This window comes from Eschrichtius robustus, chromosome 6 (genome assembly GCF_028021215.1).
Source record: "Eschrichtius robustus isolate mEscRob2 chromosome 6, mEscRob2.pri, whole genome shotgun sequence".
Taxonomy (NCBI): domain Eukaryota; kingdom Metazoa; phylum Chordata; class Mammalia; order Artiodactyla; family Eschrichtiidae; genus Eschrichtius; species Eschrichtius robustus.
In genome coordinates this window covers 74,801,132-74,819,140 of record NC_090829.1, presented here as the reverse complement: position 1 = coordinate 74,819,140, position 18,009 = coordinate 74,801,132, and the positions used below count along the sequence as shown (strand labels likewise).

The following is an 18,009-nucleotide window of genomic DNA, read 5'->3' as shown; positions in this document are numbered from 1 at the left end:
TTTAGATTGAAGTATAGTTGATTTACAATGCTGTGTTAGTTTCTGGTGTACAGCAAAGTGATTCAGCTATACATATATATATTCTTTTTCATATTCTTTTCCATTATAGTTTATTACAAGATATTGAATATAGTTCCCTTGGCTATACAGTAGGTCCTTGTTGTTTATCTATTTTACATATAGTAGTTTGTATCTGCTAGTTCCAAACTCCTAATTTTCCCTCCCCCTCCCCTTTCCCCTTTCCCCTTTCCCCTTTGGTAACCATAAGTTGGTTTTCTACATCTATGAGTCTGTTTCTGTTTGGTAAATAAGTTCATTTGTATCATTTTTTTTAGATTCCACATATAAGTGATATCATATGGTATTTGTCTTTCTCTGTCTGGCTTACCCTACTTAGTATGATGATCTCCAGGTCCATCCATGTTGTTGCAAATGGCATTATTTCATTCTTTTTAATGGTTGAGTAATATTCCATTGTATATATACACCACATCTTCTTTATCCATTCACCTGTCAGTGGACATTTAGGTTGCTTCCATGTTTTGGCTATTGTAAATAGTGCTGCTATGAACATTGGGGTGCAAGTATCTTATCGAATTAGAGTTTCTGTCTTTTCTGGATATATGCCGAGGAGTGGGATTGCTGGATAATAAAGTAGTTCTATTTTTAGTTTTTTAAGGAAAACTAAAACTGTTTAGTTTCCTTTTTTAAGGAAAACTAAACTCGATACTGTTCTCCATAGTGGCTGCACCAATTTACATTCCCACCAAGAGTGTAGGAGGGTTCCCTTTTCTCCACACCCTCTCCAGCATTTATTTATCGTTTGTAGACTTTTTGATGATGGCCATTCTGACTGGTGTAAAGTGATACCTCATGGTAGTTTTGATTTGCATTTCTCTGATAATTAGCAATGTCAAATAGCTTTTCATGTGCCTTTTGGCCATCTGTGTGTCTTCTTTGGAGAAATGTCTGTTTAGGTCTTCTGCGCATTTTTTGATTGGGTTGTTCGGTTTTTTGTTATTGAGTTGTATGAGCTGTTTGTATATTTTGGAAATTAAGCCCTTGTTGGTTGCATCATTTGTAAGTATTTTCTCACATTCTGTAGGTTGTCTTTTCATTTTGTTCATGGTTTCCTTTGCTGTGCAAAAGCTTATAAGTTTGGTTAGGTCCCATTTGTTTATTTTTGCTTTTATTTCTATTGCTTTGGGAGATTGACCTAAGAAAACATTGCTACGATTTATGTCAGAGAATGTATTGCCTATGTTCTCTTCTAGGAGTTTTATGGTATATGTCTTATACTTAAGTCTTTAAACCATTTTGAGTTTGTTTTTGTGTATGGTGTGAGGGAGTGTTCTAACTTCACTGATTTATATATGGCTGTCCAGCATTCCCAGCAACACTTGAAGACTGTCTTTTCTCCATTGTATATTCTTTCCTCCTTTGTTGAAGATTAGTTGACCATAGGTGTGTTTATTTCTGGGCTCTCTATTCTGTTCCATTGGTCCATATGTCTGTTTTTGTGTCAAAACCATGCCATTTTCATTACTGTAGCTTTGTAGTATTGTCTGAAGTCTGGGAAGATCATGCCTCCTGCTTTATTGCTTTGGCAATTCTAGATCTTTCATGGTTTCATATAAATTTTAGGATTATTTGTTCTAGTTCTGTGAAAAATGTCATAGGTAATTTGATAGGGATCACATTAAATCTGTAGATTGCTTTGGGTAGTATGGCCATTTTAACAATATTAATTCTTTATCTCCCTTTTTGATGGAATGTAGTCTTGATCTATCACGTACCCAAGCCAATGTCAGGCACAATCAAAGAAGACATGACCCATATGCATAATCAAGAAACTGCTAGTTGGGGGAAGCAAGACTAAACAAATAAAGGACTGGCTCCTTTTATTCTTCACCTACTCCTTCTTTACATCCCCCAGATCTGGCTTTCCTTGGAACTCACTGTGCTAAGTTTAGAAATGAGGAGCACTCAGGGCTACTGAGGTATTTTTTCACTTTTGGACCTCCCTGCTCTTCCTCTCTCTATCTTTGTTTAAATCTCCCCATTTGTAGTGTAGATACAGCACAATCCTTAGCTGACTGTTCTTCCTCTTTCTGCTTCAGTGATGACCATCCCAGGGAAGCTCATACCTGCTGCTTTTTTGGCCACCTCTGCAGTTTGGTCAGTTAATTTCCACTCATTGCCACCCCCACCTGCACACACACACACACATCTGAGCTAATTAGGCCCACAGGATAGAGCTCCCTGCATCTGTGGCTGCCCTCTTGAGCCACGATGTTCATTGACTACCAGACACTTCCTTTTGGTCGCGCCAATCTGAGGAAGTGGCAACAGAACCCAAACTCTCAAATCCAGCCCTCTCTCCTCGACTCCCCTGGCTCTCTCATTTGCCCAGGAACCAGACTCAGGTCCTTGGCTGCCTCTTTCCACATCCCCTCCTTCAGCACTGTGTGCAGACCCCAGACACTGCAGGGCTCCAGCCTGCCTCCTCCTCCCCAGACTCACTTCCTCTCAGCTACCACCTTAGTGCCGTTAGGGAGAACGTGGGTCCAAGACACCTCAATATCAACAGCCCCAAAGGAGGTGATCAGGTGGTTAAACCAATGGGAAACACTAGTTGGGGAGATCCAGGGCACCTGCATAAGTGTCTGAAGAATGTCTACAAGATAAGGACAGATTAACAATCTCATCGGTAGCACATCTGAGCTATTGGGATGGGTAAGAAAGGATTGTAAAGGTACCCTAAGAGGATAGAATCAAATCTGGGTTTGAGGGAAGAAACATACCTTCTCAGTGGGAGAGGGATTTTTTGTTTGAGCTAGAAATTATCTTAGAGAACATCAGGCCTAACCCCCTCATTTAGAAGTGAGGAAACTGAGGTCTTGAGATGTATAGCAGATTACCCAAGGACGTCCAGCAATTTAAGGGTGGTGATTGAATTAGATTAGAATCTCCATGACCCAGTTACAAATTCAGGGCTCCTACTCTACTATTTCTTTTTCCCAACTTCCTAACCCCTCTAGCAAATACATATATACCATGCCAAAGCTGAGCTGCAAAAACAGAAGGGAGTAAGAATATCTTAGTGAGTTCTGATGATTTACATATAGAAATTATATATGGGCCAGTCTCTGTATGCTTGGTTGGGGGTGATGAGAAAACACCTTATGGAATTAGTTGAGGGGAATAGCTGGATATCAAGGAAGGCTGGGGCTGAGTTCTAGCATGGGAACAGGTTAGACCATCAGGCCTCCTTACCTTCCAGTTCATACATGCATGAATGCACCCGCACATAGTTTTTTCTTAAACACTGGTAGCCTGCGTGGATAGTAGTCAAACACACTTTGAGCTGACGAAGTTCCTGGTCCTTGGTGTGAGCACTTACATAGGATAGACTTTTTCAGCAGGGAGAGGAGCAGGAAACAGGGCAAAAAATACAGAAAAGAGAAGGGGCCGCAGGAATGATGCTACATCAAAAAGGTGTTATAGGATCTCTTTAAGTATTAAGGAAGCCTTTTCTGTATGGAGAAAACATTTTTTATTAGTTTGTCAATTATCTTATGATTTGGTTTATGCTATTTTTTTTTTTGCAGTGCAACAATTTGTATGAAATCAGTTTATCAATCTTTTCCCACATGGCACTTGGGTTTCTTTTAATTTAATTTTTATTTTATATTAGAGTATAGTTGATTTACAATGTTGTGCTAGTTTCAGGTGTACAGCAAAGTGATTCAGTTATACATATACATATATCCATTCTTTTTCAGATTCTTTTCCCATATAGGTTATTACAGACTATTGAGTAGAGTTTCCTGTACTATGCAGTAGGTCCTTGTTGATTATTTTATATATAGTAGTGTGTATATGTTAATCCCAAACTCCTGATTTATCTCTTCCCCTCACTTTTCCCCTTTGGTAACCGTAAGTTTGTTTTTGAAGTCTGTGAGTCTGTTTCTGTTTTGTAAATGAGTTCATTTGTATCATATTTTTTTAGATTCCACATATAAGTGATATCACATGATATTTGTCTTTCTCCGTCTGACTTACTTCACTTGGTATGATGATCTCCAGGTCCATCCATGTCGCTGCAAATGACATTTTTTCATTCTTTTTTAATGGCTGAGTAATAGTCCAGTATATAAATGTACCACATCTTCCTTATCCATTCCTCTGTCAATGGACATTTAGGTTGCTTCCATGTCTTGGCAATTGTAAGTAGTGCTGCTATGAACACTGGGGTGCATGTATCTTTTCAAATTATGGTTTTCTCAGGGTGTATGCCCAGGAGAGGAATTGCTGGATCATATGGTACTTCTATTTTTAGTTTTTTCAGGAACCTCCATACTGTTCTCCGTAATGGTTGTACCAGTTTACATTCCCATGAACAGTGTAGGAGGGTTCTCTTTTCTTCACACTCTCTCCAACATTTACTGTTTGTAGACATTTTGATGATGGCTATTCTGAACAGTGTGAGGTGGTACCTCATTGTACTTTTTTTTTTAAATTTATTTTATTTATTTATTTATTTATTTTTGGCTACGTTGGGTCTTTGTTGCTGCACACGGGCTTTCTCTAGTCGCGGAGGCTACTCTTCGTTGTGGTGCGCGGGTTTCTCATTGCAGTGGCTTCTCCTGTTGCGGAGCACGGGCTCTAGGTGCATGGGCTTCAGTAGTTGTGGCTCATGGCCTTAGTTGCTCCGCGGCATGTGGGATCTTCCCGGATCAGGGATCGAACCCGTGTCCCCTGCTTTGGCAGGTGGATTCTTAACCTCTGTGCGACCAGGGAAGTCCCCTCATTGTACTTTTCATTTGCGTTTCTCTAATAATTAGTGACGTTGAGCATCTTTTCATGTGCCTCTTGGCCATCTGTATGTCTTCTTTGGAGAAATGTCTATTTAGATCTTCCCATTTTTTGGTTGGGTTGTTTGTATTTTTTGATAGTGAACTGCATGAGCTGTTTGTGTATTTTGGAGATTAATCCCTCGTTGGTTGCTTCATTTGCAAATATTTTCTCCCATTCTGTGGGTTGTCTTTTCATTTTGTTTATGGTTTCCTTTGCTGTGCAAAAGCTTTTAAGTTTAATTAGGTCCCATTTATTTTTGTTTTTATTTTCATTACTCTAGGAGGTGGATCCAAAAAGATATTGCTGCAGTATGTCAGAGAGTGTTCTGCCTATGCATTCCTCTAAGAGTTTTATAGTATCCGGTCTTACATTTAGGTTGTTAGTCCATTTTGAGTTTACTTGTGTGTATGGTGTTAGAGAATGTTCTAGTTTTATTCTTTTACATGTAGCTGTCCAGTTTTCCCAGCACCACTTATTGAAGAGACTGTCTTTTCTCCATTGTATATTCTTGCCTCCTTTGTCATAGCTTAGGTGACCATAGGTGCATGGGTTTATCTCTGGAATTCCCATCCTGTTCCGTTGATCTATATTTCTGTTTTTGTGACAGTGCCATACTGTTTTTTTTTTGTTTGTTTGTTTGTTTTAAATCATAGATAGAATTTTTACTCATTCATTCAAACATTTTTTAAAATTATTTATTTATTTATTTATTTATGGCTGTGTTGGGTCTTCGTTTCTGTGCGAGGGCTTTCTCTAGTTGTGGCAAGTGGGAGCCACTCTTCATCGCGGTGCGCGGGCCTCTCACTATCGCGGCCTCTCTTGTTGTGGAGCACAGGCTCCAGATGTGCAGGCTCAGTAGTTGTGGCTCATGGGCCTAGTTGCTCCGCGGCATGTGGGATCTTCCCAGACCAGGGCTCGAACCCGTGTCCCCTGCATTGGCAGGCAGATTCTCAACCACTGCACCACCAGGGAAGCCCTACCATACTGTTTTGATTACTGTAGCTTTGTAGTATAGTCTGAAGTCTGGGAACCTGATTCCTCCAGCTCCATTTTTCTTTCTCAAGATTGCTTTGGTTATTTGGGGTCTTTTGTGCCTCCATACAAATTGTAAATTTTTTTGTTCTAATTCTGTGAAAAATGCTATTGGTAATTTGGTAGGGATTGCATTGAGTCTGTAAATTACTTTGGTAGTATAGTCATCTGACAGTATTGATTCTTCCAATCCAAAAACATGGTATATCTTTCCATCTGTGTCATCTTTGATTTCTTTCATCAGCATCTTATAGTTTTTCAGAGAACAGGTCTTTTGTCTCCTTAGGTAGGTTTACTCCTAGGTATTTTATTCTTTCTGATGTGGTGGTAAATGGGATTGTTTCCTATAATTTCCCTTTCTGACCTCTTGTTATAAGTGTATAGAAATGCAACAGGTTTCTGTATATTAATTTTGTATCTTGCAACGTTACTGAATTCATTGAGCTCTGGTTGTTTTCTGGTAGCATCTTTAGGATTTTCTATGTAGAGCATCATGTCATCTGCAAACGGTGACAGTTTTACTTCTTTTCCAATTTGGATCCCTTTTATTTCTTTTTCTTCTCAAATTGCTGTGGCTAGAACTTCCAAGACTATGTTGAATAAAAGTGGCAAGAGTGGACATCCTTGTCTTGTTCCTGATCTTAGAAGAATTGTTCACCGTTGAGTATGATGTTAGCTGTGGGTTTGTCATATATGGCTTTTATTATGTTGAGGTATGTTTCCTCTATGCCCACTTTCTGGAGAGTTTTTATCATAAATGGAAGTTGAATTTTATCAAAAGTTTTTCTGCATCTATTAAAATGATCATTTGGGTTTTATTCTTCAGTTTGCTGTGTGTTGTATCACACTGATTGATTTGTGGGTATTGAAGAATCCTTACAAACCTGGGATAAATCCCACTTGATCATGGTGTATGATCCTTTTAATGTATTGTTTGATTCAGTTTGCTAGTATTTTGTCAAGGATTTTTGCATCTATGTTCATCCGTGTTATTGGCCTGTAACTTTCTTTTTTTGTGGTATCCTTGTTGGGTTTTGGTATCAGGGTGATGGTGGCCTCAGAATGAGTTTGGGAGTGTTCCTTCTTCTGCAATTTTTGGGAATAATTTCAGAAGGATAGGTGTTAACTCTTCTCTAAATGTTTGATAGATTTCACCTGTGAAGTTGTCTGGTCCTGGACTTTTGTATGTTGGGAAGATTTTTAATCACAAATTCAGTTCCAGGACTTGTGATTGGTCTGTTCATTTTTTGTATTTCTTCCTGGTTCAATCTTGGAAGATCGCACCTTTCTAAGAAATTGTCCATTTCTTTTAGGTTGTCCATTTTATTGGCATGTAGTTGCCTGTAGTAGGCTCTTATGGTGCTTTGTATTTGTGTGGCATCAGTTGTAATTTCTTTCTCATTTCTAATTTTATTGATTTGGGCCCTCTCCCTATTTTTCTTGATGAGTCTGGCTAAAGGTTTATCAATTTTATCTTTTCTTTCTTCCTTTTTTTTTTTTTTTTTTGGCAGCACTGCATAGCTTGTGGGATCTTAGCTCCCTGACCAGGGACTGAACCCAGGCCTCAGCAGTGAAAGCGCCCAGTCCTGACCACTGGACCAGCAGGGAATTCCCAATTTTGTTTATTTTTTCAAAGACCCAACTTTTAGTTTCATTGATCTTTTCTATTGTTTTCTTCATCTCTATTTCACTTATTTCTGCTCTGATCTTTATGATTTCTTTCCTTCTACTAACTTTGTGTTTTGTTTGTTCTTCTTTTTTAGTTGCTTTAGGTGTAAGGTTAGGTTGTTTATTTGAGATTTTTCTTGTTTCCTGAGGTAAGCTTGTATCACTATAAACTTACCTCTTAGAACTGCTTTTGCTGTGTCCCAAAGGCTTTGGATTGTCGTGTTTTTGTTTTCATTTGTCTCTAGGTATATTTTGCTTTCCTCTTTGATTTCTTCAGTGATCTATTGGTTGTTTAGTAACATATTGTTTAGCCTTTACAGTTTTTTTCTTGTAGTTGATTTCTAATCTCATAGCATGGTCAGAAAAGGTGCTTGATATGATTTCAATTTTCTTAAATTTACTGAGGCTTGCTTTATGGCCCAGCATGTGATCTATCCTGGAGAATGTTCCATGTGCACTTGAAAAGAATGTGTATTCTGCTGCTTTCAGATGGAATGTTCTATAAATATCAATGAAGTCCCCTTCGGTCTAATGTCTTATTTAAGCCTGTGTTTCTTTACTGATTTTTCTGTCTGGATGATCTATTCATTGATGTAAGTGGGCTGTTAAAGTCCCCTACTTTTATTGAGTTAACATTTGCCTTATATATTGAGGTGCTCCTATGTTGGGGGCATATATATTTACAGTTGTTATATCTTCTTGGATTGATCTCTTGATCATTATGTAGTGTCCTTCTTTGTCTCTTGTAACAGTCTTTATTTTAAAGTCTACTTTGTCTGGTATAAGTATTGCTACTCCAGCTTTCTTTTGATTTCCATTTACATGGAATACCTTTTTTTCATCCCCTCACTTTCAGTCTGTATGTGTCTCTAGTTCTGAAGTGAGTCTCTTGTAGGCAGCATATACATGGGTCTTGTTTTTGTATCCATTCAGCCAGTCTATGTCTTTTGGCTGGAGCATTTAGTCCATTTACATTTAAGGTAATTATTGATATGTGTGTTCCTACTGACATTTTGTTAATTGTTTTGGATTTGTTTTTGTAGGTCTTTTTTCCCCTTTCTTCTTTTGTTCTCTCCTCTTGTGATTTGATGACTAGTTTTGTGTTTAGATTCCTTTTTCTTTTTTTTGTGTATATCTGTTATAGATTTTTGACTTGTGGTTTCCATGAGATTTTTTTATAGCTATATATATATATATATGTGTGTGTGTGTGTATATATATATATATATATATATATATACACACACACACACACACATATACACATACTTGTTTTAAGTTGCCGATCCCTTAATTTCAAATACATTTTAGATACCTTCCATTTGTACTCTCTCCCCTCACAATTACTGTTTTTGATATCATGTTTTACATCTAGTTGTTTTGTTTATCCCTTAACTACTTAGTGTGGATACAGATGATTTTGCTACTTTTGTTTTTAACCTCCCTACTAGCTTTGTGTACAGATTAATTCCTGTCTTTACTGTATGTTTTCTCTTACTGATGAGCTCTTTCATTTCATAATTTTCTTGTTTCTAGTTGTGACCTTTTCTTTTTCACCTAGAGAAGTTCCTTTAGCATTTATTGTAAAACTGGTTTGGAATTCTTTTAGCTTTTGCTTGTCTGTAAAGCTTTTGATTTCTCCATCAAATCTGAATGAGAGCCTCCCTGGGTAGAGGATTCTTGGTTGTAGGTTCTTCCCTTTCATCACTTTAAACATATTGTGCCACTTCCTTCTGGTCTGCAGGATTTCTGCAGAAAAAATCAGCTGATAGCCCTATGGGAGTTCCCTTGTATGTTATTTGTTGCTTTTCCCTTGCTGCTTTTAATATTCTCTATCTTTAATTTTTGTCATTTTTATTACAACATGTCTTTTGGTTAATGCTGTATGGGACTCCCTGCACTTCCTGGACTTGGGTGACTGCTTCCTTTACCATGTTAAGGAAGTTTTCATCTGTTATCTCTTTAAATATTATATTTTCTCAGCCCTCAGGCTCTCTTCTCTTGGGATTCCTATAATACGAATACTAGTGCATTTGATGTTGTCCCAGAAGTCTCAAACTGTCCTCATTTTTTTTCATTCTTTTTTCTTTTTTCTATTCAGCAGCAGTGATTTCCACTACTCTGTCTTCCAGCTCACTGATCTGTTCCTCTGTATCATTTAGTCTACTATTGATTCCTTCTTTTGTATTTTGCATTTCAATTTTTGTATTCTTCATCTTTGTTTGGTTTTTCTTTATATTTTCTAACTCTTTGTTAAAAACTTATAACTTCTCGCTCTGTGCATCCATTCTTCTGCTGAATGCTTTGATCATCTTTACAACATTGCTCTGAACTGTTTCTCAGGGAGATTGTCTATCTCTACTTCACTTAGTTCTTCTTGGGTTTTATTTTGTTCCTTCATCTGGAACATATTCCTCTGCTGCCTCATTTTGTCTGAGCTTCTATTTGTATTTTTATGTATGTGGTATGTTAGTTAAGTTTCTCGACCTTGGAAAAGTGACCTTCTGTAGAAGACGTCGTATGCATCCCAGCAGTGCACTCCCCTCTCATCACCTAAGCTATATGCTTTAGGGAATCCCCCCTAAGAGGGCTGCATGGGTTCTTCTGTTGTGGTGGGCTGACTCTGTGGGCAGTGTGGTAGGCTTTTTGGCCCCTAGTCTTGTTGGTTGCCTGACCCTTCCATGTGTGGATGCTGCTTGCTGCTGTTTAGCAGGGCTTGGTCACAAGGTGGCTATTTGTAGAAGCCTAGGGGACCCCAGGGCTAGTGCTAGCTCACTGGTGGGCAGTGTCAGGGTCCTGAAGACTCTGGGTCTGTTGCCCACCCACTGGCAGGTGAAGCCAGATCCTGGGGTTAATGTTGTACTAGTGGCAGGCAGAGCTGGTTCCTGGAGTCTGGCTGCAGGGCCCAGGGATCCCAGAGCTTGTTTCAGATCGTTTGGGGCAGATGGGTTCTTGACACTGTTGGGCATGGGGGCCAGGATGTCCCACAGGTTACGTTGGCCTGCTAGTGGGCAGGGCCAGGGCCCATCTGGTCCCAGGGTAGGGTCTGACCTGCTGTTGGTGGTCTGCAGGGTACGGGATCATAGTGTTCTTGCTTCTGGCACCTGCCCACTGGTGGGTGGAGCTGGGTCTTGGCCCTCTGGTTGGCAGGGCCATGTCTAGAGGCATATCTAGAGGTGGCTGTGGGCTCAGGAAGTCTTTAGGCATTCTGTTTGCTGATGGGTGGGGCTGTCTCCCTGCGCAGTTAGTTGTTTGGCCTGAGGTGTCCCAGCACTGGCACCTACAGACTGTTGGGTGGGTCCAGCAGCCACCAGTAGCAGTGCTCATGCAGCTGAATGCCCCCCAAAATGTCTGCAGCCAGTGTCCATGTCCCCAGGGTGAGTTGCAGCCATCTCCCCCCAACCCCTGCTGCCTCTCCAGGAGGCTCTCTAAGACCAGCAGGTAAGTCTGGCCCAGGCTCCTATCAAATTCCTCTTTTTGCCATGTGTCCTGGTACACATGAGATATTATGTGTGCCCTTTAAGAGTGAAGTCTCTATTTTCCCCAATCTGATGGGGCTCCTGTAATTAACCCTGCTGGCCTTAAAGCCAAGTGCTCTGGGGGCTTGTCTTCTCTGTGCTGGACCCCTGGGCTGGGGAGCCTGATGTGGAGGTCAGAACTCTCACTCCTGTGGGAGAACCTCTGCAGTATATTTATTTTATAATTTGTGGGCCACCCACCTAGGGCATATGAAATTTGATTATATTGCAAGTCTGCTCTTTCTACCCGTCTCATTGTGGTTCCTTCTTTATGTCTTTAGTTGTAGAAAGTCTTTTCTTGTAGGTTCCAGTCTTTTTCACTGATGGTTGTTCTGCAGATAGTTGTGATTTTGGTGTGCTTGTGAGAGGAGGTAAGCTCAGATCTTTCTACTCTCCCATCTTGGCTGCTCTCCTCTTCATTCTTTTTTATTTCTGCTCTTCAGACTGGATAATTTCCATTGCTTTACCTTTAAGTTCACTAATACTTTCTTCTGTCTGCTCAAATTTGCTGTTGAATAACTCTAGTGAGTTTCTCATTTCTGTTATTTCACTTTTAAGCTCCAGCATTTATTTGGTCCTTTTAATATTTTCTATCTTTTTACTGATATTCTCATTTGTTCTACATAGTTTTCCTGATTTCCTTTACTTCTTTGCCCATGGCTTCCTTTAGCTCATTGAGCATGTTAAGTCAACTGTCTTAAATATCTTTAATTAATTCCAGTGTCTGGGCTTCCTCAGGGATGGTTTCTGTCGAAATCTTTTTTCCCCCGTGATTGGGCTATACTTTCCTGTTTCTGTTTCCTGTAACTCTTTTATTGAGAACCAGATACATTGAGCATTATGTTGTCTTAACTCTGAAATCTAATTCTCCCTCTCCTCAGGAATTGGTAAATCTTGCTAGTTGAGGGCCAGAGCCATTGTTTGTGGCTTCTCCAAACTATTTTTGCAAAGTGTGTATTCCTTGTTTTGTGTGGTCACTGAAGTTTCTATCTGATATCTCTACAGTCAGCCAGTAAGCTGACAATATTTCCTCAAATGTCTAGCTCCCAAAGGGAAATACTGTCTCTAATCCCCTGTAAACCACTTTAGTTCATGGGGGTTGAAACAATGGCCAACCTTTTTGCTGGCCCCTCAGTGATCAAAAGCAGCAATTATCAATCAAAACACACAATCCTAATATTTGGAGGACAAGTTTCTTATTGTCCAGGAAGCTGCACCAGGAATATGGGCCACCATCTCTCCTTTCTGCTCCCTGCTTCAGAGGATGGTAGTGGAGGAATGGTGGCCACTATGTGAAAGACCAACATTCCCAAGAATTTACTGATTTACCAGTCTCTTCATCAAGCTGTACCCTGAACATTGCAAGTATTTAACTAGACTCCAGAATTCCAAAATAGTTGCTTTAGACAGTTCTTGCCAGCTCAGTAGTTGTTTAGGTGGAGAAATGGCTTCCTTCCCTGACATCATTCCATTTCTTTTTATTGCCAAATAATATCACATTGTCGGCTTATACCACATTTTGTTTATTCATTCATCAGGTAATGGACATTTGGGTTGTTTTCAATTTTTAACTATTATGAATAATGCTTCTATGAACAATCGCTTATAAATTTTTGTGTGGACTTGTGTTTTTATTTCTCTTGGGTGTATACATAGGCATGAAATATCTGGGTGTAATGATTACCATTATTAACAATGATTACTATTATTAACCTTGCATTCCTAGAATAAACCCTACATGGTCATAACATATTATCCTTTTATATATTGTTGGATTCAATTTGCTAGTCTTTTGTTAAGAGTTTTTGTATCTACGTTCATGATAATATTGGTCTGTAAATTTTGTTTTTGTAATGTCTTTGTCAGGTTTTGGTATGTTATACTGACATCAATAGTTTCCTCTGCCTCTATTTTCTGAAAAAGTTTGTGTAAGGTTAGTGATAGTCCTTCCTTGAATGATTGATAGACTTCACCAGTGAAACCGAGTCTAGAGTTCTTTATGGAAAGTTATGATAAATTCTGTTTATTTGATACAGGGCCATTCAGATTTCCTGATTTTTTCTTGTATTAATTTTGATAATTAAATTTATCAATACATTTGTCTACTTTATGTAAGTGGTCTAATTTGTTGGCATAAAATTGTTCGTGATATACCTTTATTATCCTTTAATGTCATAGGATCTGTAGTGATAACCTTTTTCATTCTTGATATTGGTAATTGTTTTCCATCATTTTTTTTTTTCTTGATTGCTCTAGCTAGGGGTTTTTCTATTTCATTATTCATTCCAAAGAATCAGATTTTGGCTTTGTTAATTTTATCTATTGTATGATTTTCATGTCATTGATTTTTGTTCTTTACTGTATTTCCTTTCTTCTATTTCACGTGAGCTTACTTTGCTTTTCTTTCTCTAACTTATTAAGATGGAAACTTAGGTCATTGATTTTAGATGTTTTTCTAATATAATTATTTAAAACTATAAGTTTCCCTCTAAGCCATGACTATTCAATAGCACTTTCTGCAGTGATGGAAGTATTCTGTTTTCTGCTGTCCAGTACAGTAGCCACTAGCCATATGTAACTATTGAGCACTTGATATGTGGCCAGTGTGTCTGAGGAATTGAACTTTTGTATTAATTTAAATTTAGTCACATGTATCCAGTGGCTTCTGTAATGAGCAGTGCATCTCCAAGCACTGCTTTACCTGCATCCACAAATTTTATGTTGTAATTATCATTAAATTTAAAATATTTTCTAAGTTCCCTTGTGATTTCATCTTTTTGATGAATAAATTATTTACAAATGTGCTGTTTAATTTCCTGAGGTTTTGGGGGTTTCTGGATATGTTGTTACTGATTTTAAATTTTTAATTTAATTCCTTTGTGATCAGAGAACACACCATGTATAATTTCAATACTTTTTAATCTGAGCCTTGTAGAGCCCAACATATGGTCTATCTTGAATTTACCATGCATACCTCAAAAAAAATAGTATTTTGCACTTGTTGGATGTAGTGTCCTATAGACATCAATTAGATTGAGGTGGCTGATAAAGTGGTTCAGATCTTTTGTCCTGATTTGTCTAATTGTTCTAATGACTGCTAAGAAGTGGGTGTTAAAATCTACTATGGCAGAATTATGTTTCTCCCCACAATGCTATAAACTTCTAATTCATGTATTTAAGGCTATCAGGCATCCTACATACATATTTATAATTGTACTATCTTCCCAATGAATTGTCCTGTTTATCATGAAATGTTCCTATTTTTATCTATGATAATCTTTGTCTTAAAGTCTATTTTTATCTGGTGTTTATGTAGCCACTCTTGTCCTATTATGCTAATTTGCATGTTCTTTGTTTTCCATCCTTTAACTTTCAACTTATCTGTGTTTTTAAAGTGTTTCTTGTAGGCAGCATTTATTTTATTTATTTATTTATTTATTTATTTATTTATTTATTTATTTTTAGTTATGGCTGTGTTGGGTCTTCGTTTCTGTGCGAGGGCTTTCTCTAGTTGTGGCAAGCGGGGGCCACTCTTCATCGCGGTGCGCGGGCCTCTCACTATCGCGGCCTCTCTTGTTGTGGAGCACAGGCTCCAGATGCGCAGACTCAGTAATTGTGGCTCACGGGCCTAGTCGCTCCACGGCATGTGGGATCTTCCCAGACCAGGGCTCGAACCCGTGTCCCCTGCATTGGCAGGCAGATTCTCAACCGCTGCGCCACCAGGGAAGCCCTGTAGGCAGCACTTAAATGAACTTTTTGATTAGAATGTTAACGTGTCACTAATGTAATTATTGATATAGTTGGACCTTGGCATATTTTATTAGTTTTTTGTTTGTCCTCTCTTTTTGTCCTTACCAACTCTCACGCTTTTTTTTTTTTTAAGGTCACTTCTCCAAGCTTTACTCCCATCCACAGTCTGTTTGCCTGTGTTTACTTTTTAAGTCCTCAGGTGGGTTTCTTTTCCTTTCTTTTTTTTCTATTTTACTCAGAGTTTATCATCGTAAGCAGTGGAGGGATGGGTTGTAGGGGCTTACATTGTGATACTGGAACCAAAACTCCTTTCATGAAGGTTTCACGGCTATTCTCACTTACGCATAGACTATTTTGAAAGCATATGCAAGAAATTGGTGATTGTGGATATTTAGAGGGAGAAATTGTGGGGACCAAGAGGAAAAACTTACTTTTCAATACAGATCCTTCTGCACTTTGACCATTAGTATGTAAACATTTTTCAAAAAAGGCATTAACAACTAGTCAAAATAATCAATTTGGGATGGATTAAACATTAGGTAGTTTAAAGGATAGATGTAGCAAACTACAAAGGCTTTAACTCAAGCACCTAAGAAGGTAAGCTCATTGATAGCTACAAGGAAGATAACGGTATCTGATGTGTTAAATTCCAAGCGAAGGTATATGTTGCAGATAACCAACCATATGTCTCTTCAAATATTTGTTTAGGGCTGCCTCCTGGCCCATCACCTTTCACAAGGCACATTTTCCTTAGAATAGTCATCTATTGTCTTGATGATTTTCCAGGCTGTGCACGTGGCTACTAATTCTGACGGGAAAGCTTGGACATAGGTGAGGCAATTAAAAGGCTTCCCAATTCTAGTGGCTGCAATTCCTGCAAGCGTACTGAAGAATTCTGGCTGGCACTTGTAGCTACGAGATTCAGTTGTATAATGGTTTTTTTGGTAATTGCTTAGTAGAAAGCCTGTAAAATAAAACCCTTACCAGTTATGCCTTTTACTATAGAGCAGCAGTGTCCACTAACCATTAGCTATTGAGCACTCGAAATAGGGGTAGCCCAAATTGTGATGTGATAAGCACAATGGATTTTGAAGACTTATTATGGAAAAAGGAATATAAAATATCTTGGCAATAATTTTTAATGTGTACATGTTAAAATAATAGCATTTTGAATATATTGATTTCAAATATACTAAAATTTCATGTTTCTTTTTAGGTTTTTAATGTGACTAAAAATTAAAATTAGATAGGTAACTCACCTATTTTTGAGGGGGAGGGGAGACAAAATAGGTCCTGTTAGAATTTTCTTTTTTTTTAATTGAAGTATAGTTGATTTACTATATGTTGTTAGTTTCAGGTGTACAGCAGAGTGATTCAGTTTTATATATATATTCTTTTTCAGATTCTCTTTCCTTATAAGTTATTATAAAATATTGAGTATAGTTTCCTGTGCTATACAGTAGGTCCTTGTTGGTTATCTATTTTATATATAGTATTGTGTTTATGTTAATCCCAAACTCCTAATTTATCCTTTTCCCTCCCCCCTTTCCCCTTTGTTAACCATAAGTTTGTCTTACATGTCTGTGGGTCTGTTTATGATTTTTTGTTGTTTTTTATTTCTTTTAAATATGTGTAATTGCTTAAACTAGAATACCTTTCTGTATCAGGCTATCCAATGGTCTTTAGGAGGGAGCTAGGGAGAAGTTTTTTTTTTTTTTCAAACTTTGGGTTTATTTATTTATTTATTTATTTATTTATTTATTTATTTATTTTTGGCTGTGTTGGGTCTTCGTTTCTGTGTGAGGGCTTTCTCTAATTGCGGCAAATGGGGGCCACTCTTCATCGCGGTGCGCGGGCCTCTCACCATCGCGGCCTCTCTTGTTGCGGACCACAGGCTCCAGACGCACAGGCTCAGTAATTGTGGCTCACGGGCCCAGTTGCTCCGCGGCATGTGGGATCCTCCCAGACCAGGGCTCGAACCCGTGTCCCCTGCATTGGCAGGCAGATTCTCAACCACTGCGCCACCAGGGAAGCCCCCTGTTTATGTTTTGTACATAGGCTCATTTGTATCTTTTGGTTTTGGGGGTTTTTTTAGATTCCACATATACGTGATATATGATATTTGTCTTTCTCTCTCTGGCTTACTTCACTTACCGTGATAATCTCTAGGTCCATCCATGTTGCTGCAAATGGCATTATTTCATTCTTTTGTATGACTGAGTAGTATTCCATTGTATATATATACCACATCTTCTTTATCCATTCATCTGTCCATGGGCATTTAGGTTGCTTCTGTCTCAGCTATTGTAGATAGTGCTGGCTATGAACATTAGGATACATGTATCTTTTCGAATTATGGTTTCCTCCGGATATATGCCCAGGAGTGGGATTGCTAGGTTATGTGGTAGCTCTATTTTTAGTTTTTTAATGAACCTCCATACTGTTTTCCATAGTAGCTGCACCAATTTACATTCCCACCAACAGTGTAGGAGAATTCCCATTTCTCCACACCCTCTCCAGCATTTATTGTTTGTAGATTTTTTGATGATGGCCATTCTGACTGGTGTGAGGTGGTACCTCATTGTCGTTTTGATTTGCATTTCTCTAATAATTAGCGATGTTGAGCATCTTTTCATGTGCCTTTTGGCCATCTGAATGTCTTCTTTGGAGAAACATCTATTTAGATCTTCTGCCCATTTCTTTATTGGGTTGTTTTTTTGATATTGAGCTGTATGAGCTGTTTGTATATTTTGGAAATTAATCCAAAACAAAAAGACAACCTACAGAATGGGAGAAAATATTCGCAAATGATGTGACCTGCTAGAGTATTCTTACTGAAAACCAATGACCAATTGGACATCCATATGCAAAAAAAATGAACCATATACCCTTTACAAAAATTACCTGAAAATAGCTCAGACCTAAATGTTAAATGGAAAAATAAAACTCCTATAAGATGACACAGGGAAAAATCTAGATGGGTTTGGTGATACATGAAAGAAATAATTGATAAGCTGGACTTCTTTAAAATTAAAAACTTCTGCTCTGCAAAAGACACTTTCAAGAGAATGAGAAGACAAACCACAAACTGGGAAAAAATACTTGTAAAACACATATCTAATAAAGGACTGTTATCTAAAATATACAAAAAAAATTCTTAAAACTCAACAATAAGAAAACA

The 18,009-nt window shown here is 38.3% G+C and overlaps 1 protein-coding gene across 1 annotated transcript in view; it reads left to right on the top strand.

The window, feature by feature from the left end:
• The window catches only part of LOC137765903 (uncharacterized), a 50,444-nt gene that overhangs the window by 5,776 nt on the left and 26,659 nt on the right, over positions 1 to 18,009 (top strand). The window contains exon 5 of the mRNA XM_068545657.1: positions 14,962 to 15,027. Within this exon, the coding sequence (XP_068401758.1) occupies positions 14,962 to 15,027 (66 nt within the window). The remainder of the gene's footprint in view (positions 1 to 14,961; positions 15,028 to 18,009) is intronic.